General features: G+C 38.1%; 8 protein-coding genes across 12 annotated transcripts; 4 read left to right on the forward strand and 4 right to left on the reverse strand.

Annotated features, from left to right (window-relative positions):
• Nucleotides 1-100: 100 nt before the first annotated feature.
• On the reverse strand, nt 101-3834 carry SIG2 (RNApolymerase sigma subunit 2). Its single transcript, XM_012994227.2, has 7 exons — nt 3237-3834; nt 2390-2661; nt 1721-2275; nt 1407-1637; nt 1155-1295; nt 783-983; nt 101-689 (listed from the first exon to the last, which is right to left on the reverse strand). The coding sequence occupies exons 1-7, from the start codon at nt 3322-3324 to the stop codon at nt 408-410; spliced, it is 1770 nt and encodes a 589-aa protein (XP_012849681.1). The 5' UTR covers nt 3325-3834; the 3' UTR covers nt 101-407.
• Nucleotides 3835-3965: 131 nt separating this feature from the next.
• Nucleotides 3966-6070, forward strand: LOC105969479 (uncharacterized). The gene is made up of 2 exons (XM_012994229.2): nt 3966-4256; nt 5710-6070. The coding sequence occupies exons 1-2, from the start codon at nt 3966-3968 to the stop codon at nt 5833-5835; spliced, it is 417 nt and encodes a 138-aa protein (XP_012849683.2). The 3' UTR covers nt 5836-6070.
• Nucleotides 5987-9000, reverse strand: LOC105969478 (alpha/beta-Hydrolases superfamily protein). Its single transcript, XM_012994228.2, has 7 exons — nt 8688-9000; nt 8383-8555; nt 8247-8299; nt 7216-7330; nt 6940-7062; nt 6540-6699; nt 5987-6403 (listed from the first exon to the last, which is right to left on the reverse strand). Exons 1-7 carry the CDS (start codon nt 8859-8861, stop codon nt 6218-6220), a joined length of 984 nt encoding a protein of 327 aa, XP_012849682.2. The 5' UTR covers nt 8862-9000; the 3' UTR covers nt 5987-6217.
• A 1409-nt stretch (nt 9001-10409) lies between these two features.
• LOC105969452 (glycine/proline-rich protein) lies at nt 10410-12560 on the forward strand. Its single transcript, XM_012994207.2, has 3 exons — nt 10410-10701; nt 11537-11895; nt 12134-12560. Exons 2-3 carry the CDS (start codon nt 11577-11579, stop codon nt 12352-12354), a joined length of 540 nt encoding a protein of 179 aa, XP_012849661.2. The 5' UTR covers nt 10410-10701; nt 11537-11576; the 3' UTR covers nt 12355-12560.
• A 5214-nt stretch (nt 12561-17774) lies between these two features.
• On the forward strand, nt 17775-21418 carry LOC105969524 (uncharacterized). 5 transcript variants are annotated; one of them, XM_088812710.1, is made up of 4 exons: nt 17787-18018; nt 18241-18357; nt 19261-19877; nt 20429-21418. In XM_088812710.1, the coding sequence occupies exons 3-4, from the start codon at nt 19291-19293 to the stop codon at nt 21141-21143; spliced, it is 1302 nt and encodes a 433-aa protein (XP_088668836.1). In that variant the 5' UTR covers nt 17787-18018; nt 18241-18357; nt 19261-19290; the 3' UTR covers nt 21144-21418. The 5 variants fall into 5 exon arrangements, with proteins under 5 accessions (XP_012849743.1, XP_088668836.1, XP_088668833.1 ...); XM_088812700.1 differs by having other exon boundaries at nt 17788-18018; nt 18241-18369; XM_012994289.2 differs by having other exon boundaries at nt 17775-18369.
• Nucleotides 21419-21551: 133 nt separating this feature from the next.
• Nucleotides 21552-23593, reverse strand: LOC148772445 (uncharacterized). Its single transcript, XM_088812714.1, has 6 exons — nt 22849-23593; nt 22592-22706; nt 22295-22479; nt 22106-22197; nt 21871-22020; nt 21552-21726 (listed from the first exon to the last, which is right to left on the reverse strand). Exons 1-6 carry the CDS (start codon nt 23285-23287, stop codon nt 21583-21585), a joined length of 1125 nt encoding a protein of 374 aa, XP_088668840.1. The 5' UTR covers nt 23288-23593; the 3' UTR covers nt 21552-21582.
• A 287-nt stretch (nt 23594-23880) lies between these two features.
• Nucleotides 23881-26077, reverse strand: LOC105969505 (uncharacterized). Its single transcript, XM_012994267.2, has one exon. The coding sequence runs from the start codon at nt 25912-25914 to the stop codon at nt 23980-23982; it is 1935 nt and encodes a 644-aa protein (XP_012849721.1). The 5' UTR covers nt 25915-26077; the 3' UTR covers nt 23881-23979.
• LOC105969508 (aspartic proteinase CDR1) lies at nt 24055-27911 on the forward strand. The gene is made up of 2 exons (XM_012994268.2): nt 24055-25902; nt 26387-27911. The coding sequence occupies exons 1-2, from the start codon at nt 25900-25902 to the stop codon at nt 27695-27697; spliced, it is 1314 nt and encodes a 437-aa protein (XP_012849722.2). The 5' UTR covers nt 24055-25899; the 3' UTR covers nt 27698-27911.
• The last annotated feature ends 1 nt before the right edge of the window (nt 27912 follows it).

The following is a 27912-nucleotide window of genomic DNA, read 5'->3' on the forward strand; positions in this document are numbered from 1 at the left end:
AAATTAACAGCAAAGATGATGATGTGCAATGCAATTATCTAAACCAAGAGAAAGTCATATGTAATTAATCAAAACTTCAGGGGCATATATGCAATAAATTAAAAAAATTCAAAATTATCATTCTTGCCTTTTGGAACACATCCTTACATGAACCAAAAAAAACAAACCTTGTATTTTTGTAATAATACAAAAATGTGCTATTAACAATTAAAAAGAAAAAGAAAGATCTGAACTATTCACTCTCTAACAACAACCAGAACAACGAGCCTCAAGAATGAAGGTGTCGATTTAACGAATGCAACGCTCCGCAAAGTGTGATCTTGTGCTAACCGAAATGACTCTAACGCCCTCGAGACATGAAACGAGGCAGGGGTAGCGCGGGGTGGGGTGGGGTGGGGGGTTTAGTGTTACTGCATTACGTACTGTTGCAACTGCTTGGTTCTTTTCTTGTTCTTCAACTTACGAAACGCGCAAGATTCAATCTGCCTCACTCTCTCTCTGCTCACACCCATAAGCTCGCCGATTTCTTGCAAAGTCTTCATTCTACCATCTTCGATACCAAACCTCCACTTCACAACTTGCTTCTCTCTCGGGTTTAAACTATCGAGAACGTCCGCCAAATCCTGTTTCATAAACTGCTTTATCAGCAACTCTTCCGATGTTTCGGCTTCAGGGTCTGAAATCACTTCCTGCCCAAGAAAACGAGACAACAGCGTAAGATGTATAGTGTGTGTAAAGAGAAATTAACTTCAAGAATTAGAATTATTATGTTACCAACATACCGAGGGTTTGAGGTCTTGATTAACCCCGATTTTCTGGTCAAGGGATCGAGGTGGTTTAGGAGTCAACATCACTGCAGAAAGCCGTTTCATTGATAGACCTGTCGCTTCAGCAACTTCTTCATCGTTCGGAACTCTTCCGTTTTCACTGTACAGTTGCTTTCTAGCCTCCTTCACTCTGTACGTTGCCTCAACCATGTGAAACTGCCAAAGAAAAAAAAAACCCGCAAATTTTTAAACAATAATTGAATCAGAGCATTCCAAGAAAGATTGAATTTTTATTGTTTTATTTATGAGCATTCCAAGAAAGATTGAATTTTTATTGTTTTTTTATTATACATGAAATATGATATTGATGAAAATGTGTGGTCTTACGGGTAGTCTAATTGTTCTGGACTGGTCGGAAAGGGATTTCCTCACTGCTTGCTTTATCCACCAGTGAGCGTATGTGGAGAATTTAAAACCTTTCGTGGCATCGAATTTCTCCGCACCTCTCACAAGGCCTCGACATCCTTCCTGTTTGACGAGAATAAATAATTAAATATAAATACAAAATACGAGAGAGATCAACATTTTTTTATTTTTACGAAAACGGGTTGTAAAAAGTAAAAAAAAAAAAGTGAATACCTGAACCAAATCTTGAAGATTCATTCCAGCTCCTTGGTAATTTTTGGCAATAGAAATAACTAGTCGTATATTGCTCTTAATCATTTTGTCTTTGCAGAGAATACCGTAATTTATTTGCTCCCTCAATGTTTTCTGATCTACACCAGCAGCAGCAGCCCATTGTGAATAACTAGGCTCACCACCGAAACGCTCGATAAGCTCCACTTGTAGTCTTTCCAACTTCAGCAGAACCTGCATTCACAGTCGATATAAATCAGTATCTAGAGAGAGAGAGACAGTATCTAGAGAGAGAGAGAGAGTCCATCTATGATTACCTGAATCCCTTCGGACAACACCTGTTCTTCCGAGGCAGTAAGTAACCTAGTACTACTTGTCGTAGCTCTCAAGTAACGAAGAGGATCGGAGTAATCCACTTCTTGTACAGGAGATCGTTTTTTCTTCGAAGAACCAGATTTCACAGACACAACGTTCGCTGCCGCCTTCTCCGCTGCCCTGCCTCTCCTCACTTTCCGCTCTATTTGACGCTTCGATCTAACAGCTATACTACTGGAGAGCTGCAAATCGAGCAATTCAAGTTCCTCCGCACTAGGCTCCTCCGAATCATCGGATTCCCCAAGGACATGATCGTCATTTTCCCCCGACCCAATTTCAGCCTCTCTTACAACAACTCTTTCAGCTGAGGTGTCAACTTCAAGAAAGCTTTTTGTATCGGGTTTTGTCGATCTGTGTAGGCTGACCATCATAGCTGCATCTTTCGCTACCTTTACCGCTGCCTTAGCCAAAGCCAGTGCTTCGGATGCAGCAGCTGTAATAACAGCTTCGTCACTTGTAATAAGAGCCTCCTTATCCAAATTTGCTCCAAGATTTATCTGCATTTAACACACATAATCAGCATTTTCCGGGTTTTCTTATCCTTCCATTTATCCTCCAACGGGTTCAAGATAATTTGCTGAAAAAGCTTCTTTTTTTTTTTTCAATCTTACCTCAGAAGGGGGGCCAACTGATCCGACATACGTCAATGTTTTGTTCGAAGCAACGGGTAAGGAAGTTAATTTGTCGAGGTCGAGCAATGACGTTTTAGCCCTTGGTGTAGTCCACGATCTATCAGCAGGGAGTGAATTGGGAATAGTCTCTAATGGCGATAGCTGTAGCTTCTCAAACTCAAGGAGTGTAGTTGTTGCCGCCATAGTTGGTGGCGGAGATGTGGTAGATAAGACACATTGTGTTCGGAAATTGATCGATTCTCTACTTTTCGCTGCATTCAAATGCACTTACGTGTGAAACAAACACACAATCCAAATTTAGGAACCCAAAATTGCTTACATGACTAAAGCACATTTACCATACATTTGACATTGCCTTTACATTAACTTATGATTTCCCAGTACCGAACTACTCGTAATAGTACACGAATTTCGAACAATGGTGTTACTTAGTGAAATAGGTGATTCTATAATTAGCTGACTGATTTGCTAAATTTAGTAGATTTGTTTAGAATGTAACCTATTATTAGTTGTTTTTTTCGATATTTTCGAGGATTGTTTCCTAGGTATCTCTGTAAATTCTGTCTGAATTTAGTTTATTTCCGAAAAACAAACCCCCAACCAACATCATAAATCCTCCACAATTATCAAAACCACAATTTGCAGATTGAATTCAGCAAAACACCATCACCAAGGTTTCTTTCTACACACACCACAACTCAAAAAAAAAAAAAAAAAAAAAAAGTAGAGAGAGAATGCAGCATCATCAAATTCAAGAATTCAACACAAGACAAAAAAACACATTTTTTTATCTGCAAAAAAAAAAAAAAAAAAAAAAAAGGCTTACAGGAGTGGACGGTGAAAAGGGTCTGAGACTTGAAGTTGACTGCAAAAGTGTCCGGCGAGCACTTGAATTGCGGCAGCAGGCACGACATCCTTCTCCTATACACTCATTCACATACATACATATATATATATCCAACTTTCAAATATCTTTCTTCCGTACAATTCCCCCCTTCATCCTTGGTAAAAGAGCAATCTTTTTTTTTTTTTGTGTATTTTGATTGTTCAGTCAAAAGAAGCAAGCAAGACTGTGTTTTGCTTAGAGATTGTATGCAGTCAGACAAAATGTCGAGAAGTAGATACAGAACACTAGAAATATTTCTAGAGAGAGAAAGAAGAGAGAGAGAAGGGGGGAATGGCAGAAAGAGATAAAATGTAAGGATAAGAGAAGTGGCAATTTGCCTTTGAGCAATTGAGGATGAGAGGAAGACAAGGATCCACCATCTCTCTTCTCTCTCTCTCTCTCTCTCTCTCTCTTGTTGTTTGATATTTGGGCTTTTTGTTTAGGGCTAATTATTTTCTAGCCCATTTTCTTACTGGACTACCTTCGTTTTGACCCGACCCGACCCGACCCGACCCGAATAGATCGGGTTGTAATTGCATTTAGCATACAAATCTTTCGGCAAGGTTTTCCCTCTTTCCACTCACACTCTCTCTCTCTCTCCGCCTCCGTGAATTTCAACTCAACCCCGCCGTGAGCGTCCCCGCCCACCAAAACCCTAACAGAAAACCAATGTCAACTCCGTCAGGGTTTCTCCGGGGAACTAGGGCGCTGTTCGCCGCAGCCGCCAAGTCCGCCGCTCCACTTCCCAAGACCAACGTCGCTTCCACCTCGAGCAAAAAGCCCACCGCCGCCGCCGCCGCCGCCGCGAAACCATCGAAGGAGAAGAAGGCTTCAACCTCCGGGATAATGAAACCCACGCCCATATCGCCGACCCTCCAGAGCCTAGTGGGCGCCCCGGAAATCTCTCGTGTGGGAGCTGTTAAGAAAATCTGGGAGTACATCAAGCTCCACAATCTCCAGGTACTAATTTACCACAATCTCTCCTTTCTGGCCATGGCGGAATGGTTGCTAAACCATAAAAATAATTTTAAAAAATGTGGAAATTTTATTAGGGTTTTCATGTTTGAGACAAATTTAGCTTGAATCCCCTTCAGTTTGAGATCCGATTGGTTTATTTGCAAGTAGAGCTCCGTATTTTACGAAATACGGCCACCCCTGAGTTAAGGTCAAATTATAAAAAGAACCCCTCTTGTTTGAGTAATTACAAGTACCCTCAACTATGTATCCTATTAAACGTTCATCTTTGTAGTGTCAAATGCAACAGAATTTTCTAGGTTCCGTAGAATGTTCTCTAGTTTGTATTCGTTTTTTTGCAAAAATGTAGTTTCTGATGTACCACAATGAAACATATCTTATGATCATCTTGTTTCAACAAAATGTGGAGCTCGAATGGGCTAAAACGGGTACAAACTTGAGAATATTCCACGTGATCTAGAAGATTCCACTAAATTTAACTCCACAAGAGTGGACGTGTAAGAAGATCCATAATTGGGGGTAGTTGTAATTACACAAACAGGAGGGGTTTTTTCGTAATTTGACCTTACCTCGGGGATGGCCATAATTTACCCTATATTTATTTCATTCACATCCCTTTTCTCCCTTTTTATATATAAGGCCTTTTTCCTTATATACTGTGTGATGCTTTTGAAAGGAAGAAAGTCTTTCACACGAGTTACTCGTTTGTACTTCACAAGAACGTATATAGAAAGATCTATTATAATAAAACGTCTTCCATGACCAAATACTATACATGGTTTTGTAGCAGATTTTTTTTATACACGAACCTTAAAATTACATGTTTCTTCTTGTTCGTTATAACTTTGCATGTTTGAGATATTTCAATATTTTATTGTATCTTTGTAGAAGTATGCTTAAACCTTTATCCGTTTTCCGTTGATCATTCCAAAACACATACAACTTTCGATCATATTTACTGGTCCATCGTGTTAAACTCAGAAGTGTTTTGTTTGGAAAGTTTAATGTGAACTACAGGTTGATTGTACGAGTTTGAAATGCGTAAAAATATTAATTCAATATCCAGCATAAAATTTGAACGAAAAGTCATGTTTGGTTGTCACGAAATGATTAGGATCTGAAAATCTTATCTTCAGCTAGTATGTAAAGAATTACTTCACGAGTGCTATATTTACCCCCAATGCATTATTATTATTGTTCGTTTATATTGTTGGTGATGATTGTTGAGAACATATTTGCAAATTCTGTATCGAGTAACGTATGTAAATTTTCTCGTTTTACTTAGTTCTCTCTTGAAGTGATACATACTGAATTGATTGGTTATCGAACTTCACACTAAATTGGTCAATAGTTATACATCGGGTAATGCATGTATAATCAGAACTCAGTTTTCATTAATTGTTTACTGATACCCGTATTTGCGCATATTTACGTGCAGAACCCATCGGATAAGAGAGAGATCATTTGTGATGACAAGCTCAAGAAACTGTTTAATGGACAGGATAAGGTCGGGTTTCTTCAGATTGCAAAGCTGCTTTCACCCCATTTTATCAAGACTGTTTAGTCTAACCGCTCATTTACTAGGGTTTTTTTTTTGGTGGGCGATTACTTTCGAACCCTTGTCCGGGAATCGTTGAACACACTCTCTCTCTCTCAAACCTGTTGAAATATTGCAAACAAGTTTGTATCTATCCTATGTTTTGGGAATGTTGGCATCTTTTGTTACTAGCTTTGTCATCATGTACAAAAATTGTAGGATGATTTCATGTGTTTATGACATTTGCTTCTGCTCCTTCTAATTCTCTGTGTCGTTTCTAAATTTTTTTTTGGAAATGTTATTATTAATGTATAACTATGGAAACAAGCTTTATTTCCAAAGTTTCCGAATGAATAAATACAACAATATACACAACTAATTGCTTGTGATTAAGTGCCTAAACGTGCAATTAGTCGAGGAGGTGGTTTATCCACTGCTTTACAACCGACGGAGAACCGTACCAAAGTCTCGTTTCATCGTCAGAACCAACGGGTGAGTGATAAACTCCGTCCAGAGTTATGTTTAGTGCACCTTCCAAATGTGCAGATATTTCAGGCACAACTCCATCTCCCCATACATCTGCTTGCCCACATACCTAGTAATGCATTCTCCAAATAATCACACATAATGATCTCCAAATAATCACACATAATGACCAAAAATTGCGTGTATTAACCGGAAAAACAAAAATTCAAGAAATCTGAATGTACAAACAGCAATCCTATTTTTACCTGCTTATATCCTTGACCAACAAATCGAGCTTGCAATGTGGCAGATGATGGTGCTGGATTATCAATGGCGGTCATTTCACCAACTGGTTGGTCAATTTCGACTGTAACTCTAGAAATATCGTTATTGCTCGATCCAACCAAACGAGCCCCTTGTATGTACCTGCAATATGCAATAATCAGCTTAGTTTCCTAGTTTTTGGCAGACCATGTAGTGATTAATTGAATTATTCTTTTGCCCCGATATGAATATTTGAATCAAGAAATTATTCAGGAATATGTAAGTATTTTTTTTTCTCTGCGAGTGAATAAAAATTCATGACAATGTCCCATAGCTTAGTTCAAACCTAAAGAGTAAGATGCATTTCACCTTCTGTATATTTACTTGCAATATAATTTTTACCTCCCTGCAACGCACACATATCTAAATTCCGGGGTATAAACAGCTTGAGCACAATGCTTTTCGACATAATCCAAAAGTCCCCTCGTTTGATCTATGACTCCCGACACGCCTTTAGGTGGTGGGCTGACAAAAGGAAAACAAAGAACCTCTATCAAAATCCACAAACCACAGGTCCATTAATTTAACAAATCGGATCATTTAGTAACCACGAGTAAAAACCAAATATATTTAAATGACGGGAACTAATCAAGAAGTATGCTGTAAATATATACATACAGGTGAGGGGTGCCTAATGTCAACAGTAGGGAAACATCGGAAAGGCCATATTCTTGCAAGTAAACACGGGCCAGCCATCCACCCGCTGAGTGCCCAATCAAAGATAAGGTTGAACCTACAACAAAAATGGCTTCATTATGGATGTAATGACCGAGTCATGTTTAATACCAAAAAAAAAAAAGTCAACTGATCTAAACACAACTCCCACCTAATAAAAGTATGGAGTTATGGTGAAAACTGTAACATATCCTGTTAGACGGAAAGGATTACTTGGGTTAATCACAGTTCCACTTTTTACCTAGGAAACCAAGAAAAGAAACAGATTTAACTTGAAATGAAAAACATTGAAGTACATGATGTTTTTAACCAGATTCTCGACAACCCTTCTCCAATCTACACATCACAATATTGGATGCTTGAGAATCGAGATAGTAAAAATGACTCGGGAAATGTGTTACAAATGCTTGAACAAGAACGGTAGTTTCTGAGACAAAATAATATCAAAGAAGCAAAACTACATATAAAGTTCATCAGTTTCATGTATTTGATGGCAGTGCAATTATGGAACCAATGAGGAATTTCTTCTCGTCCGATGAAAAGATAATTGCTATTTGCATCTATTTTTGTCAACTGTTTTCACATTTTGCACTTTCCAAGCTTAAAAGAAATCAATGATAGCCTCAACGATCAAGGTACTACACGTGGGATTGTGCCTTGTGAACCGAACCAACTGTATATTACAATTATAAACATCCAATAGCTATAGCAGTCAGCACGTCAGCATGAGTGTACGATAGTTTCTCTAAAACCCTAAGAGGCAGACTTTAAAATAGAACCCCTGTGATGCACACAAATCGGATCACAATTTCAGCTATATGTCGATGTCTCTGGCATGCATTTTACGAGGGCTGAAATGGTATGTTGACACAAATATCTAGATTGAAACAAATCTCAACGAACATCATCATCAACGTTGCAAGCAAGATAAATACATACATACATATATACACATATATAGACATTAGACACACCTTGGGCCAATTCCTTTGCCTCGTTCACGGCTTCTTCAACCCTCTCAAGATACCTGCCATAAAACATAGAAAACGTAAACATCCGCCGAATGCCGAGACGTATAATTAAAAACAATGGATGGAATCCGATTATCACCAGTCAACAACCGGTCGAGGGCGGAGGGTGCCTCGCCAATAATTCGAGTCCAACAAGCCAGCAGCATTTCTCAGCCAATCAATTCTGGAAACCTTGGCAATCACAGTGGGAACCCCGTAATCTTTCAAAATTAGGGCTAATTTCTGGTAGTCATTTGTATTATTCCCCAATCCCTGCAACAAACAGATTTTTTTTTTTTAAATTGCTGCTAAAATTGAGAAATTGATTTTGTTAATAATCCAATAAATTAACAATATAGAGGAAAATGCAACATTTATTTAGAAATTGGGGGAGAGAAGATTAACTGGAAGAATGACGGCGGGGCGATAGGTGGTGGAAACGATGGGTGGGGAAGAAATAGAGTCACTCTGAGACAGCGTGGAACTGCAACGGAAGCGGCAGCGGCTCCTCGATGATATCGAGAGTTTCGACGGCGGTGATGGTGGAGGAAGTGGCGGCGAAGACAGAGCCACGGCCATCTTCTTCCACCGCTCGACGTTTGTGGTGGTTTTTGCCCAGTACTTTTTCCTTACTAGATAGGAGTATATTTGAACGGAGACTGTTTTTGCAACGGTTTTGTAGATAGCTATAACTTAACACGAATTTTAGAATAATTACACTTTGGACCCCTAAACTTAGCATTTAAAACGATTTACGCCCCAACTATTTACTGTCACGAATTTTATCCTCAAACTATTTACTGTCACGAACTATAGCTTAACAGTAATTACACCACTGCCCTCGAGTTGAATCCAAATTGCCGACCTTAGCTTATACATACTTACCAACATAACGATTTTTCAATCATAAAACTAGTAATCCTACCCATGCGCCTTTAAAAAAAATCTACCAGTTCGATACACGGTATATGAATATAATCTTCAATTAATGATTATACTAAATTATGTTATATTACATAAGAAGATTCACACGACAAGTTACATGTATAGATTTATTATGCTCGTTTTTTGATGGGCCGTAAATTATATTAGCTTATCCGCGTGGGCTTCCCTCCAATATTTGAATCTTCCAAGAAATTCGCCGAGGGGATAAAGATGATGAAACTTCAATCCGATGATATGAAGACCTTTTTAGAATAAAAATAAAATAAAAAATTTGAATCATTGATTAATTTATAGTATAGATAGTAAATATATATAGACGAGTAGATTGATAAAGAAGTTAGAAATATGGGGTTGAATATTAAATATTAAAATACAAAGTACATTGCCACATACTAGAATATTGAAATAGAGTAGACTAGCAATTTTGATTTTTTGATAAGATGGACGTATAATTAAATAACGGAAATTGTTGAATGGAGTTGGTGATAATTACCATATAATCCAAGATTAGTGGTTGATGATCATCGTCAGCAAATTAATCATGTATGTATATGTATATGTTCCACACTTTTCATTGAATCTTTTGGGAAATATTCTAAGTTTGGACAAACTTGACGTGACTAAAATGGTTGGCTACTTTAATAATAGGATTTTATTTAATAATAGGATTTGGAGGAAAAATTTCGAACCATATTCGATAATGAATTTCAAATTCTTGACTTCTAGATTGAACTAATTTTCGAATGGCTATAACTTATGTAACATGGCCACACGGAAACGGCAATACGAGAAAATGGGAAAACATATTGAAAACAACTTGTGAAAATGAGGATACAAGAATTTGGGGGAAACATGTAAATATTAAAAGTATAAGAATATATTTATAAATATACTATATAACATATATAAGATTTTATGTGTATATAAATTCATTGTATATTGTTATCAACAGTCAATTTGCAATTGATTATTAAACCATGTAAATAATTACATAAACAATAAAAATATTTAGAAATTTGCTATTCGCACATATTTCTAACTTTTCAGAAATTGCAAAATAAGTCCATAAGGTGTCCGGCAGGTGTCCTCGAACGTCAAACACGAAACGCGTCGAAATGCATGACTATAAATAAAATTCAAAATTCACCTAATACTTCATCTCAAAAAGCTAATTAATTTCTTTTTATTATTAAATGTAGAATTATTCCATGTAAATGCAATGTCTATATTTTTTAGGGGTATAAATTGAAAAAGTTGATTCGAAAACTTTGTGGCTAAGTGTACGCGTGGGGAGAACGCGTGAACCAGTACGATAAATACACAAGGCGCAACGGCTTATTAATAACAACACGTAACACAGCAGGAGAATTTTGTTTAATCTTCCAAAACCAAAAATTGAGAAAAAACAAAAAAAAAAAAAAAGCTCGCACAGAATTGAGGAGAATCCGAATTCCGAATTCCGAATTCCTATTAGGTAAATTATAATTTCTCTGTTGCTCGTCAAATTCATATCTGAAATAACGGTTGAATTATTTGAATTATTCGTAAAAGAAAAAGGTTATTTTTATGGAGGTTGATCGATGATTTTGTATCTGCTTTTTAAAAATTTATTTTCGATACAGTTTTTTTCCCTTGTTTCTTCAATAGCAATTGCTTTGAAAATATATGTTTATCTGCCTTTGTTGATGCATGTGTGCATGCACAAGTTTCTAATTTGGCGATGCCCTTTACTGTTTTCCTCTGTGCCTTCGTCGTAATTGAAATTTGAAACCCTAATTTTGTCAGAAATGATTTTAGGTTTCTTTCTGGTTTTCCTTTTGTTTGGGGAAGAATGGGAGAAGGCCTTTTTTTTATTTATTTTTATTAATTTTTTATAATCCTATTACAAATAGGGAAGTAGGAGGTTAGGTACCACCTTTCCTGATAAATAGGGTTAGGGATTTGATATGGAGATTGATCGGAAACTTTTTTTATCCGATTGTACGTTTTTTCGGAAAAAGTAGCCTCGAGATTTATGATTAAGGTTGGGGATTGAAATGAAAGATCAAGATATTGTATTTTTATCTTCTTTGTTTTAACAAAGCTAGATGTAAGTAATTGCTGAATTCTTGAATCAATAGTATAATATTCCATTGAAACCATCGATTTCCGATGTTAATTTCTAAAAACAGAACACCAATTACTCGTAAATACCCGTTCCATTTCTGTTTGCTATTTAATTTCATTGCTATAATATTAAATACACGCTCTCTGTACGTTAAAACACGGCATGTTACTGACGGGTGATTTTGTTGATCGATTTGTCGCAGCCTTTGCGGGTTTTTAACTAAAGTAAGAAACAGAAAAAAGATGGGAGATCGAAAGGACAATCACGACGAAACTCAGGACAAAGGGCTGTTCTCTGGTCTTGCAGCATATGCCGCCGGAGCTGGAAGAGGGCATTACCCTCCGCATCCCGGACCTTATCCTTATCCTCCACAAGTAGGATATCCACCGCACGTTGGATATCCTCCACACGTAGGATATCCTCCACATGGCGGATATCCTCCTCCTCCGCCCGGATATCCTCCCATGGCTGGTGGGTACCCACCCGCAGGGTACCCTCCGGCAGGGTACCCTCCCCCTCATGGATATCATCCATCGGGTTATCCCGGCCCTTCTCATTCAGGTATTTCAAATATTGATTATTGTTGAATTTTACTACTAGCCAATAAATTATATCGTCCTGTTTCATGCTTGTGAATTTGTGATTGATCCCTCGGTTTAGAATTTGTGATTAATCCCTCGGTTTAGAATTTGTGATTATCCTGGATGTTTTTTTTTTCCCCATTCGGTTACTAATTTCTTGTACTGATCGATTGGTAATATTTTCATAGAAGTTGTAATAAGGAAACTATATTTTGCAGGACATGGAATGGGAGCAGTCCTGGCTGGCGGCGCAGCAGCGGCAGCAGCTGCTTATGGGGCCCACCACATGGCGCATGGACATGGTGGATACGGCCATCATCATGGAGGATATTACGGACACTACCCTCACCACGGGAAATTTAAGCACGGAAAGTTCAAGCACGGGAAGCATGGAATGTTCGGGAGGCACAAGTTCATGAGGTACAAGAAATGGAAGTGATTTATGTATGTACACGTCTCGATCAACGGTGGCATATAATGCCTTTTATTCTAGTTTTATTTCTGTATTTCGTGATTTCTAGTGAATTCTGGTATTGATTAAAACATATATAGCTTGTCACATTATGGTTTTGTATAGAGCTGAGGATTTAATTACCGATTATTTCCTTTTTTTTTCTTTTTAATTGAATTGATGCATATTTATTAGTGGGCCGAGTTCAGAACAGGTTCAATATGAGGGTTCTAAATTAAGATATTAAGACGGCCCAATATCTTTTAATTCAATCTATATATATATATATATATATATATATATATATATATATATATATATATATATATATATAAAGATATTGAAATAAATAAATAAAAAATGATAGACATATTAAGCAAAAGGAGGAGACAAGTATCCCCCTAACTAGCTCTTTGTCTGTGGAGCCAATGCCCTCAGGTTCAGGTGCTATCCCTGTGCCCTTATTCATTGCTTTCTCTCAACCACATACATTTCAAGAATATATATATATATATATATATAATTTATAATTTATAATTTTATGTGATACCAGTTATTTTAAAACCAATTGGTGGTAGGAAAGACGCATACATGGACCATACGGTATGATAAACATGGACATAGTTTGGTGTTCGATTATGAGTCGACTCACTCCCGACACTCGACCGCAGATCGAGTAGTGAGTCGACTCAACGCAGAATGAGCTAACTATATATGATTTGATGATGATGATCGACGAAATCGTTTTGGAGTCGCAATCGTATTGCAATTATTTATTTAATTTATAATTTTACACTTCATTTTCAGCTGCCCTTTTTTTCCAATAAAAATTCTTTAATTTTGAGGTCAATAATCTTTTAGCAATACATCCCCCATGTGCTGCTGTCTCACCATTACGTTGTTTTTCTCATTAATACAGTGAACTATATATATATACATACATACAAGTTGTGCTATTTAATAAAATAACCAACATATTTTTTCAAGTTGTATTTAATTTCCATGGCATTAGATAATTTGCCAGCTGGAAAATCGGCCCGAGCCACATGTCAGTCAATTACTTGTCTCGTGATATAATCCTAGACCTTTCTTGAAATTCAATATATATATTTAAATTTTCATATTCCCCTCATATTTATTTAATTTATAGTCGCTCAAAATTAATTGCATCTTTAAATGACAGTTCAATAACATAAAAGCTATACATATGATATATCCATGTTATAGACATTGTTTTGAAACTTGGACCGCAAAACCACGAGACAACGTTGTCTTGCCCAGTTCGATTTGACTAATTGAACCTAATGTCGTAACTCAAGTGAAAATCGAATTTATTTTTTCACCTAAAATTGTGCGTTTTTTAAATAAACAAAACAAAATGTCCAACGTCTTTTGATAGGGGTTTTTGTGTACATTTTCCTTAATACGTGGGGTTTTATGTGATTAAACTCATACTTAATTAGGCCTAATACCCAACTAATCTCTTATAATATTTTCAGTTTCATCAACTTGATAAATTGTAAATCCACTATGAGATAGCAGTCCACATCAAATATAGACAGTATATTAATTAATTAATTGGGATCTTTAACATAGAAGAAAGAGTCCCCACAAAATTTTACAATTGCATTTAATTTACAATATTTCATAGAGTTGCCTGATTCTATCGTGGACCACTTTATTGTTCCGTTTTATTAAAAATACAACAAGAAAATAATTAATTTTTTTGTTACATAAATGTTTCCCGAGAAAAAATGCAGCAAACATGTGTAGGGTTTGAACATAAATACATAATGCATGTTTTATGTTTCAATTGATATACGGTTTATACTATGCTACACCGAGTAGATTTTTACCGTTCATATGCACACAAACACACACATTCACATTGGTGTGTGTAAATTAATAATAAAGATTCACCTATTGTAACCTTCATCGGGTGTAGCATAGAAATAACTCTAATATTCCCAGACAGTTACTTTTTTGCCAGAAAAGTCTTTGATGGAGTTGATTTGGCAAACTATTGTGCTCGTATAAATATTTGGGATTAAGTCTATTGATGGACCGTGATCCAATAATATTATGTTTAATCGACTCAGAATTAGGTCAAACCTCAAGAATAAATATGATTTGTAAATATCTCATATTCGGACCAATAAGAGGTACATTTTATTTACACACTAAAACACGTTCTAAGACATCGAACTCGCATCACACTCTCCATTCATTTTCCTTATCATTTTGCTCTCTCTTTGAACTGTTTTCCCTGAAACTAACTTGTGCGTCGGAGAGTCTCCCACGGGGCTAAAGCCCCGAATTTCAGGTTCGGTGATCGAGATGTTAGAAAGTGTTCTAGGAGGGGCAATGTTGGTGAGGGTTCAATCGACCTCCATCAATAGAATGTGATTAGATGAAGTTTATTGATTTTTTAGCATTTAACCAAAGAATTAGTACTAAGAGAGAGAAAAAAAAAATGGTGAATTTGGCGCGCTTTGTGTTGGCCTGGTCTTAAAAGTCGCATGTGCGATTTGGCGGCAAAGTCGCTATTTTGGGGCCCGCGCCGCTACTTACACTTGCGCATTAGCTGTCATTCATCAATATTCTTTGCTCTATATTCCTTTTTCAAACATTTTTTCTCCCACTATTTCTTTTTTGCTATTTTTTCCTAGTTCAAATATTTTTTTAAAACAATAATAAATAAAAAGTTAAAAGTAAAACAAATAAATAAATAAAAATCTTTTTGTGTGGCATTTTCTTGCTATCATTTTTTAGTACTTAGACTCCATGTAAAGACTCTTTTGAAAAGAAAAAAAAAAAAAAAGAGAATACATATATATATATATATTGTTAATTGTCTTGTTTCTTTTTCTTGCTGGAATATTTCATTTTTTCCCTAAATAATTATAACATATATTGTTAATTTTTAATACTTAAACATTATACAGATATTGAAGATTCAGATATCATGTCACGTAGATGAAATCAAATTTAATTTATATATTCAACAAATTGCAATAAAAAAAAAAAGTACTTGCAATAATTGGAAGTGCAAATCAATTCCATCTGTTTTCTGTTTTTCCATCAGATGTATAAAGACCTGGCTCAGTCAAATGCTTTTTATTTTATTGAGAATTATTATAAAACTGTTTTAAGACAAATTTAGAAAGAAAAAAAAAAAAAAAAAAACCCAATCGAGAAACCAAGACGGTTTCATATTTTCGTTTACTTTGCCATTACGATTCGATTTGTCAAAAGACCAATGCCGATCGAGCAAGTGTGATGAAAATTTCAAATATTTAAAATAAAATTTTATGAGAGGCAGTAGATGCAAAATACTCTATTAATAAAGTCTAAATTATATACTGCGAGAAGCAAACCCGACTTTTGATCAGAATGACAAAGTACTTTAGTATGACAAACCCCCAACGAGGGTCAAACTCCTTCTCTTCGCTCATAATTCCGACGTTTTTTACTCTCGGATGATTACTTTGTAATTTTTATTTTTCTCTGTAAATTATTAAATTGATTTATAACTTATTGAATTTACATATGACCAAAGCAATGACTAGGTGTGACGTCAAATTCTTGTTGCTTAAAAAAAATTGCAACATAACACAAATAATGTGAACCCATCTTTTGACTTTAATTACAAGTGTTGTTATACAATGTATTTAATTATTTATACTCAATACATATTATGTATATATTAACTAATATTATATATTAAGCAAACTGAAATTCGTACATTAATTCCTACAAGGCTATGCTCAAATTTAAATATAAATAATTAAAGCAAATGAGTGTTGTTTAATGTGTACAAAATAGTTGGGCACAGCTGTAAGTATTAATGGAAAAAGAAAGATAAAAGAAAAGGCCCACTCTTTTTTTTTACATACATATAGTGTATATATATTGTATCTAAATGTTAAATAATAATATATTATTTATCTTTTACCAACAATATCTTCAATTAAATAATCCAATATTCTACCTTTGCCAACTGCCCATCAAACCAAACTCTATTTTTATTTATCGCCAAAATAGATGTGAAAGGATATAATAATTTGCAAGAATTAAAAAAAGAAAATTGGGCCTATAATCAAAACTTGATTGCTTAGCCCGATTATATATGAGTCGAGCCTATTTTTAGTGGCCGGATCAAGTTTGAGCCATTTTATTAAACCTGATTTATTTACGAGCCAAGTTTGAGTTCGCTATAGCTCGACCTAAATAAGGTCCGTCCGATTAGTTTAATAATTAAAATAAAAAATAAAACTTTCGTTTTGGACCATGATGCAAAAAATACAAGTTACATTTAGAACTGCTTCTATTTGTTTTATATTTATTCATTTTGGAAAATGACGCATTTCTAGTCATATAATTACTTAACAAATTGAAAGTTTATATGATCAATTCGAAACCCGACAAAATATATAAGTCGAGTTTGAGTCCATAATAATGAGGTCTGATAATTTCTGAGCTTCAGCCAAGATTAAAATTCAACTCACATGGTCCGATTACCAATTACAATCAAAAGTAATTAATCGCCGAAAGTTTATACAAGTTCATTAAATAACAAGAAGATGATTTAAGGCTTATTAGTAGTTACTATCAAATATATTTTATATAAGCTTAATACAATGATAAATGCCAAATACTAAAATACAATGATAAGTGCCATTTAGTCAATTTGAAAATGTAACATTTCTTTTCTTCAAATGATAAACTTCCCACATCGGATTCCTATGAAGTACTCTCATTAATTTAATTATAAAATGGTAAATTACAGCCAACTCCTTGAGATAATATCACATTATAAAAAACTTCTTTTTGTTTAGATAATTGCAACTACGGCATCTTAAGATAAGATCAAATTACGAAAAAACCCTTATTGTTTGGGTAATTAAAATCACGTGGAATGTTCTCAATTTCTGATGCAACACAAAATCTGATATCTACGAGCCAAGAGACACATATTATGATCATCTTGTTTTAAAATGTGGAGCTCGAATGAGGTAAAATGGGTACAAACTGAAGAATATTCCACATAACCTACAAGATTCCACTAAATTTGGCACCGTAAGAGTGGACGTGTAAGAAAATTCATCATTAAGGGAGGTGGTTGCAATTAACCAAACATAAAGGGTTTTTTCGTAATTTGATCTTATCTCAGGAGGTCACCGTAATTTAATTTTTTTTTATATTGCATAAATTTCAAATAGTAGAATTCATTTAGTCAATATTAATAATTCTTAGTTCAATTTTTGAAATGGATAAACTAATTTTTTAATTTTTTTAATTTTCTCCACTTGTAATTTTAGTTTCGGATAGAAAGAATGTAAGGAATGTGGTCTGTCATCCACTTCTGTCAGTTCAAGAAGTAGTAATAAGTAATTCAATACTTATATATATATATATGTCAATATATACATTCCTTTCACTTTTCCTCTAATTTTCTGGTTCTTTGTACACACACAGATACACAATACACACAGTATGTAGTGAAGAAACATTTACACATACGACAACACACACACAAACACAGTTGATAAAAAAAGTTCAACCCCAAGAAACACACACTCATACACAGTTTGCATTTCTCGTGATCTGTGCATAGTCTATGTGACAATTTCTTGGAGGTTGTGTTTGGTGGTAATACTTTTTTTTTTTTCTTTTTCCAATCATTAATTAATACACACTTTCTATTCGTCCAAAAATCCTATCTTTTGATCACTCTCCTGCATTACCTTTTTCTTGGATCTGCAAAACAGTGAAAAGAGAAAAAGAGCCCATTTTAGTGTGTGTCTGTGTGTGTATTTTGCTGAAAACCTTAACTTTTTTTTTTTTCTTTTATGAAATTGTTTGGGGAAAAAGCCATGGGAATTTGGCAGCTTTCTGGGATGAAAAGTTGAGTTCTTTATATTTTCAACTGTTGAAGTGGGGTTTTGTTTTCCATGTAGAACAAGACTTTTCTTTTTTCCCACATCAAAGGTGGGTTCTTTGGTAATTTCTCTCTCTCTCTCTCTCTCTCTCTCTCTCTCTCTCTCTTGTTGCATGATTGTTTAAATGCTTATAGTTTTCTGGGTTTTCTGTGAATTTGACTTTTGTTTTGTGTTCCCCAATTGCTTATATGAAATTTTGTGTGTGTGTTTATTTTTATTTTTAATTTTTAATTTTTTTGATTTAATTTTTTTGGGGTGTTTGGATAATGGAGGAAATTATGAGTTAAAGATTTGATTTTTATGAGTGACAGACTTTTTAACAATTGAATTAGTCAACAGGGTTGATCTGTATGTTTTAATCTCAGATGAGGGGAAAAATTGAGTTAAGAATTTAGAATAAAGATTTTTTTTTTGTTACAAAGGAAAGATAACAATTTGCAATGGAGGGCTTTCACAATTCATAATCCAATTCTATTAGGGTTAGTAATGATTATAGAAAAAAAATAAAAAATAAAAAGAAGAAGCTTTCTAGAATTACTGCCCGGAGTGTTTCGACGAAACGTGGCTTCTGTGAGGATTAATGCCCAGCTATTACAGGCTTTATGTGGGCGTTTATGGTGGTCAATTTACTCGATTTTACGGACTTTGGTGTCAACTTATACCGAAAATTGCTTTGAAATATATTATAGCTTCCTTTTCATTACAACGGCGAATTCAAGAAAATAAGAAGCAAGGGTAAATAATTATTCATATCTACAAGAATGTAGTTTAGTTGCAATCTTGAAGTGTTATATAAGTTTATTACAAGGATTCTCAGCTTACTTTTCCTAGTCTTTATAATCATTTCGGTACAAGATTCAAGATTCTTGCTTTACGTTCTATTTGATTAAACTTTTATTCGTAAATGATGTTATTCTAATTATCGGTTTACTTACGTGACAATTTATTCCAGCAAATGGGCGATTTCTTCTGATTAGGCGAAATGGACCCTCAAGCATTTATCAGATTATCAATCGGCTCTCTCGGAATTAGATTCCCCGAGGCATCAAAATCCAGTACCCCTGCATTATCGTCTCCATGCGCGTGCGAGATTCGCCTACGTGGATTTCCCGTTCAGACAACACAAATCCCATTTATATCATCTCCCATCAATAATAACTCTCACGCCGTTGCATCAACTTTTTACCTCGAAGAATCGGACTTGAAGGTACTATCTTCACCTCGGTGTTTCTACAACGCGCGTGCGTTTCTCGAGGTGGTTGTTTTCACGGGGAGGAGAGGGACCCACTGCGGGGTGGGTACGAAGAGGCGGCAAATAGGGGTGTTTAAGTTGAATGTGGGGCCCGAATGGGGAGAAGGGAAGCCCGTGATTCTTTTCAACGGGTGGGTTGGGATCGGGAAAAACGGGCAGGAGCTTGGTGGGGCGGAGCTCCATTTGAAGGTGAAGTTGGATCCTGATCCGAGATACGTGTTTCAGTTCGAAGACGAGACTAAGTTGAGTCCACAAATTGTGCAGCTGCAAGGCAATGTGAAGCAGCCTATTTTCAGCTGCAAATTCATTCGAGACAGGTGAATTAAAATAAAGATGCTTGCTCGTTCTTTTTTTTCGTCTTTTGCAAAAAAAAAAAAATCGAAATGATAGAAAATACATATAGATAACAAAGGTAATTGATCGATAGTTGGTTTAGATTTGACTAGTTATATTTCTTAAGGTCTCGTTTGGGAATGTTGATGGGATTGATAAGATTGATTGAATTGGTTAAGACTCCATTTTCCGTAATAATGTTAATCGGGAGGTGCTAATTGCTAAATGTTGTTTCAATTTTACTAGCAAAGTCCCGACTCAAAGGACTACAAAATTTGGTTTTTTGAGTTTTGCGAAATTCGAGCAGAAAAAAAGGACGAAATCACATTTGAAGTCGGAACGGTACCCGAAAAATTGAAATGAACATTTAGTATTTCAGTAATTTAGTATGCGATTATCTTACGTTTTAGGATCTGTGATTACACAATATTCCGTAGTAACCTTCGTAGAATTGTGTAAATATCATTTATTGTGTATCGAGCTTAATCACGATTCCCAAACATGGCCTAATTGTTTGTTTGAATACAAATTACAGGGTATCCCAAGTGGATCCACTTAGCACGTTCGCGTCAAGCTCCGGCGACGGGTCCCACCAAGACACCGAGAGAAGAGAGAGAAAGGGTTGGAACGTAAAAATACACGACCTCTCCGGCTCGGCAGTTGCAGCAGCCTTCATAACAACCCCCTTCGTACCGTCAACGGGCTGCGATTGGGTCGCCCGATCCAACCCGGGGGCCTGGCTGATAGTCCGGCCCGACCCGTACCAGCACGACAGCTGGCAGCCGTGGGGCAAGCTCGAAGCGTGGCGCGAGCGGCGAGGCGGTGGAATCATCCGAGACTCCGTCAACTTCCGCTTCCACGTCTTCTCCGACGGTCAAGAAGGGGGCAAGAACCTCCTAATCTCCGAGATATCGCTCGGAGCGGAGAAGGGCGGCGAGTTCTTCATAGACACCGACCGCCAGATTCGGGCAACGGCCGAGGCGGCGGCGGCGGCGGCCGTGCCGAGCCCGCAGAGCAGCGGCGACTTCACGGAGTTGAGCCCGGTGGCCGGAGGGTTTGTGATGAGCTGTCGGGTGTGTGGGGAGGGGAAATCGAGCAAGCCGACGGTACAGCTGGCGATGAGGCACGTGACGTGCGTCGAGGATGCTGCTATATTTATGGCTCTTGCTGCTGCTGTTGATCTTAGTATCGAGGCTTGTAGACCGTTTCGGAGAAAGATTCGAGTGAGTAGTAGTCGTAATTCTTGGTGAAAGATGGTTTCTTTTTCGAGCCAAGAATTGCGGGCCCCGATTTTCTTGAAATGTTGTAAGATATTTGTGCAGGATTTACAATGCAAATTGGCATACTGGGAAAAAAATTTCCCAGTTGTTCATTGTTGTATACTCTTATTTATTATATCCCTCCTCTTAAAACAGAATATTCCCCTTTTGGTTTGGTAATATTTTTTCCTTACCTTAAAAGGTGCTGTTTGTAATTTACTGACATTGTTTGGACCTAATTGTAATAAAACCTTAAATACAACAAAGTGACAAAATGAGATATAAATCAATTAATTACACAATGGCATGAACCTAGTTGAACCTTACAAGCACCTGAGTGACAGAAAAAATGAGAAATAAATCATTTAATTACAATTGGGTAAAAAATCAGCGAAAAAAATAACGAAAAAACGAGAAGCGTTTTGCCCGATCAGCCATTGAATTCTTGATAAATTTTTGCAAGTTCTTGCTTATGCTTATGTAAATCCTCCATAGCACCTGTTCTTTCATCAAAATCACCACTTGCATCTAATATCTTGGTTTTCTTGCTTATTTTTCTCTTTATACTTTTTATCTGCAATTTCATGATTTATCTCATAAATATATATATATATATATATATATATATATATATATAGAGAGAGAGAGAGAGAGAGAGAGAGAGAGAGAGAGAGAGAGAGAGAGAGAGAGAGAGAGAGAGAGAGAGAGAGAGAGAAACCTTTCGGTAAGGCCACCTCAAGACGCCATTTCTGCGGCATATCTTCTTCAACACAGTCGGGCATATATTCATCTTCCGCGCGGCATCTTCTATCGGAAGATCAAAGTAATCAATAAAATCCTTCAACTTCAGGTTTCTAGTTCTTTCCCTCTGCAAAATTAAAGTTTCAAAACCAAATTCATTCTTCATTTTTCAGGAAAAAAAATAATTATACTAAAAAAAATAAAAAAATAACCTGCATAGCAAGTGGGATTTTCATGGATCCCATCTGGTTGCTTCCACCCTCCCGTTTCTTCAGCGTTTCTTGTTCGTTAAACACGCAATCACCTATAATACAACAGATCAATTAATTCCGAGGATTTATTATTTATGTTTTTTTTGCTCGTGTTGGAATCGTATAATTGGTTATTTTATACGTACATACCTGCGCTTTCTGGTGTGAATTGACAGTAATCATCGAGATTATCTTCGGGTTCGTTCAGTCCAACACAAAGCACTTCGTAAAAAGTCGAGAGTGGATCTTGCAGTATATTATACCCCTCTTGTTTACAAGCCTCCAAATATTGGACCAAGAACTTCTTCACAGTCTGCGTGCTCTCGTTTTGGAAACTATATACATACGAAACAAATGTGAAACAGAGTTCGATTTTTTTTCAACATCCGTTAAAAAAATAACTTATTTTATAGATAGATAGATAGATAGATAGATAGATACACTTACTCGAACATTTGAATATCCTGGCTTTGAGAAGACGAATCAAAATCGTAGATACCGAGAACCGCGTGAGTGATGACTCCGAATATTCCGTGAATCTCGAGCCGCTTTACGTTCATTCCTACAATTTTTTACATTTAATCAAATTTCACAATTACACGTTTTTACGTTCATTCCTACAAATTATAATTTGATTTAATCGAACCGAATTGTACTTAAAAAAAGGTTATGATTTAATCAACTTAGAAATTAGGGATTCACACCGTTAGTGTGTGTGATTTCTCGAAGTATTTGGCAGAAAGTGCAATTATACGGAGATTGTGGAACGGAGAAGACAGAAATCGGCATTGGTTGATCTTCGAAAATTGGAATTTCGGGGGCGTTATTGAAGTCGCCGTCGATGGCGTGGCTGCTGCAGCCTTCTCCAGCGAACGTGGAATGGCCGGCGGGAGAATTTCCGGTTCCATCTTCGGTGCCATTGCAAAAAGCCCAAATAGCAGGATCCAACAACGGATCGTCTGCGTCCAATATATCGTTCAATTCCTGACCTGGTTGACTCGGGTCGAAATTGAAGTAGGTCTGGTCGTCGTCCAACGGAGGATTAGGGTTTCCGGCTAAGAAATCGTAGGACAATGGGTCGATGATCGGGGTTTCTTCTGCGAAGGGGTGGTTGTGAAACGCAAATACGGCGGTGGAATCCATCGCGGAATTAGGTTTTCAATTTGGGAGAAGCGGTGGTGGTGGTGGTGGCGGCGACGCCTGGTGTGGACCAAGCGCCGCGGGCGGAGTGGTGTTAGGGTTAGCGAATGTTGCCAGATTCTCCGAGGAAGAAAATTAAGATTATCTGTTAGTTCAAATTGATAACCGGCGGGAGAAGAAGAAGCGGTTTATGACTGTTGAGAAAACGGTTAATTTTCGAATATTTACTAATTTACGCTGCAACACCCCCAAATTTGATACTAATATCAAACTAGTCCTCAATGTCTCTAGAATATTCCAAATCGGTACCCAATGTTTACTACAACTATCAAATAGATCTATGGAGATTATGAACTCATCCTTGTTATCCTTTTCTTTTTAGACTTGTTATCTAAATGTCACTCCGTTCGTTTTAATTTAACTGTCTTGTTTCGGAATTCCAATATATTATTTTATGTTTTCTTTCAATTTCACCCTTACTACTAATAAAGTATTTCAAATATCAATTCTCACATCAGGGGTGTGGTTGTAATTTACTCAAAAAAATAAATTGCATCTAGATTTTAATAAAGGATAAGGACCGAAAAGATATATGGAAAAATTACGGAAATATGTGTATTGGAACTTTTGATTTTACAATATGTTCATTTGGGTACAAAAATTTGGCAAGATATACAAGGCCACGTGGCAAACAATCAAATGTAGAAGAATAGATCATCAGCAATGTTGACATTCTCAGCAATTTTGACCTCGTCAGATCGAGTCAAATCATCGGTGACTTGGCTGTCAGCATCCGACGGCTTAGATTCGTCCACGTCAGCACCATTGAAAATCTCTGTTTCCCGCATTTTCCTCGCAGTGCTGATCGGGCAGAGGAGATCTCCTCCTTCGATCCCGATGGCGTTGAAATCACAATGAGTGACACCGTCGTCATCTATTGTATCCGCCGGCGCCGGAGAAATTTCTGAGTTCTGCCCCGACGGAACCGGCGTTGGGCTGCCGGTGGTACTTACGATGCTCAGAGCTGCCCCAGACGGAGAAATTTCGGAGTTCTGCCCTGACGGAATCGGCGACGGGCTGCCGGTGGTACTTTCGATGGTCGGAGATGCCGGTGACGGAGAAAAATCTGAGTTCTGGCCAGACGGAACCGGCGACGGGCTGCCGATGGTACTTACGATGCTCGGGGATAAATCGTCAATCTCTCTGTCGAGATCTGGCTCCGGAGATGGAGTCAGATCTGAATTAACCGGCGCTGGGCTAGGGCTATCGTTCACAGCTTCCACATAGTACGAAGGCGCCGGAGAAGGAATTCTAGGTGAATTAGCAGGCGCAGAACCGCCGGAGAATGGACTGGGAGAAGGAATTCTAGGTGAATTACCAGGGGCAGAAATGCCCGAAAATTGAATCGGAGAAGGAATTATAGGTGAATTAGCAGGCGTAGAAACGCCGGGAAATGGACTCGGAGAAGGAATTCTAGGTGAATTAGCCGGCGCAGAAACGCCGGAAAGTGGACTGGGAGAAGGAATTATAGGTGAATTAGCGGGCGCAGAAACGCCGGAAAATGGAGTCGGAGAAGGAGTCAGATCGTCGGATACTGCGGCGGCAAACGGCGATTTGCCTTGAGAATTGACGGCGTCATCCAATGACGTCATGATTGAGAGCACAACAATCCACCCGCTGCGATAAACCTCCGTCACGTCCACCGCGACGCCGTTAACGTTAACCGCGCCGTCGACGGAACTGACGAGGAGAGTCATGTTCGGAGCCAAAGTGCCGACCTCCATTCCAACAGACATCGAAGCCAAAAGACCTGCAATACAGTACCGCGACGGAACGACGTGGTGACGGAAATCGTAACGGAAACCTTGGGGTTTCAGGAACAGATTCTCGTCGGAAACTGCGAAAACAGTGACGGACGTCAAAGTTAACAGATCTGATCTTCTGACGGACATAGCCGCAGCCACCACACTGTACCCCTTCCTCCTCAACACCCGCATCGCACGGTCGAGAAAAACCCGGTTCACCAGAATTGAACCGGACTCCGCCGCCGGATCAACAACATCTGAAACAGTGCATTTTCTAGCAAACGTTGGGTCCAATACGCCGTCGATTCCGTGGACGGTGAGATGCTCGTCCACGTAAAGATCTGGCTGGCGGATTTTGACCGCCAGGGCTGGGTTCCTGAACGGAGACGAAGAAATCGAAACTTCGGCGCCGTACGATTTCTTAAAGAGGTAAAGGCAGTTGTTGTTGAAAAAAGTGCGGAGCTCATCGCCGTCGTCGTGGGAGGAGAGGTCCGGCCACGTGAGAACGAACGGCGGTTTGAGGGTGTGGTATTGGAGGAGGGAGATGGAGGGGCGGGGGTTGGTCAAGAATTTGGCGGTGGCGAAGGAGAACGCAAAGTCCGGCGGGGCGAGCAGGGTGCCGGTGAAGTTGGCCGTCGACGAGAAAGAGACAATCACGGATGCGAAGAGGGTATAGCCTCTGGTGCGGAGGGTGTCGGCGGCGAGTAGAGCGGAGGAGGGCGGCGGAAGGAAAGTGGCGGCGGTGGAGCTCAAAGACAGGAGGCACAACAGGGGAAGCGTGAACGTGAAGAGCTTGATGCACCTGCTGCAATGGTAAGAATCCATAGCTCTCTCTCTCTGTGGTTGAATTTCTTGGTTTCTGTGTATCTGTGTGTAACTGTATTGCTTGGGTTTAGAACGAAGATGGTGGGTTTTGGGGGTAAACTGAAACTGTAACTGCTTTTGAAAACAAACACTCTGAAAAGCAGGGGCCTGTATTTTAAACCAGCAGCCTGAATTTTGAAAGCAGTTTTCAGCTCCATTCTCAATTTGTTTTTTAATTAATTAATTTAAATATATCATATATAATTATATATTGAATAAACATTTTATATATGATAACCATTTTGGATTCTTCATATCATTAAATAAAAATCTCCATAGTTTTCTCAAAGGATATAAAGCTATGCTCCCATACTAATTTAGTGGAAAATTCTCATTAATGTGTATTAAATGTCAATCCCCCAAAACCCTTAGAGATAATCTCATTCATCTCTGTCCATTAAATGAATTTTGCCATTCTTCAATATATATACAGACACCTGCACCACACAAATCCTCCAAGACAACAATCATGGCTAGAACAAACATGGTTTTTCTACCTTGCATCGCCTTACTCTTCACAGTCATCTCCGTTTCCGACGGAGCTGGTTTCACCGTTGATCTCATCCACCGAGACTCGTTACGACCACACTCGGACGTAAAAGTTCAAGACGCCCTCCAAAGATCGTTCAACCGTGCCAAAAGCCTCGTCAATAATGATATCATCTTTCCGCAATCGACCTCGACCGAAATAGTTTCGGATAGAGGTGAGTATCTAATGAAGATCTCTCTTGGTACACCTGCGGTCGAAACCCTGGCAATCGCTGACACGGGCAGTGACCTCACGTGGATACAGTGCAAGCCATGCATTTCGTGCTTCAAACAGAACTCGCCCATCTTCGACCCGAAAGGTTCCTCGACGTACAAACAGGTTTCTTGCAGTTCAACCACTTGCACTTCCCTCCAAAGAAGCTCCTGCAATAGCACGACAGGTACGTGCCTTTATACGATGATGTACGGCGACAGATCGTACAGCAAGGGCGACCTCGCCACAGAAAAGATCACGTTAAAGGGCGTTTCTATCCCTAACGTGATCATAGGCTGCGGGCATGTGGACCAAGGCACGTTTGGTGCAGGTGCGTCGGGTATTGTGGGGCTAGGTGGCGGTCGAGAATCTTTAATAACTCAAATGGGATCTTCGATCGAGGGCAAGTTTTCTTACTGCCTTGTGCCTTTCCTCAGCGGGAATGCGAAATCGAGCAAGATGAATTTCGGAGAAAACGCGGTTGTTTCGGGCGCTGGTGTGGTGTCGACGCCTATAGTGGAGAAAACTCCCAAGACTTTCTATTACTTGACTTTGGAAGGGTTGACAGTTGGCAAGCAGAGATTGGATGTGTCTTCTTTATATGGTTCGAGCGCGTCCGAAGAAGGGAACATGATCATTGACTCGGGTACGACGTTGACTTTTCTGCCGTCTGATCTGTACTATCAGGTCGTAACGGCGGTGAAGAGTCAGGTGAAGTTGAAGCAGATTAGTGATCCACAGGGGGTGTTGAATCTGTGCTATTTGTCTACAGGGGAGGTTCCTCAGGTTCCTGCAATTACTGCACATTTTAAGGGGGCAGATGTGAAGTTGAAAACCGTGAACACGTTTATTAGGACCGGAGATAACTCACTGTGCTTTGCTTTCGCACCCGCTACGAGTTTCGGGATTTACGGCAATGTGGCGCAGATGAATTTCTTGGTTGGTTATGACTTGAAGAAGAAAACCGTGTCGTTTAAGCCGACTGATTGTAGCAAAGCTTAACATACAGAAGAAAACCGTGTCGTTTTTATTTAAATCTTTATTGGTTGGTAATTGAAACGGCTATTTGTTTGTTTCGTATGAATGATTCACTGAATATCATGTTTAAGGTGTTGGACCCTGTCCAAATTCTTGGCATTCGGGCAAAGGGTGGAATGCGGAACGGAATTCTCAAATTCCGTCGATTTCAATAAGAAAATTTCCGATTTCAGCGCAAT

Source organism: Erythranthe guttata, chromosome 2 (genome assembly GCF_056151865.1).
Source record: "Erythranthe guttata isolate IM_541 chromosome 2, IM_541, whole genome shotgun sequence".
Classification (NCBI taxonomy): Eukaryota; Viridiplantae; Streptophyta; class Magnoliopsida; order Lamiales; family Phrymaceae; genus Erythranthe; species Erythranthe guttata.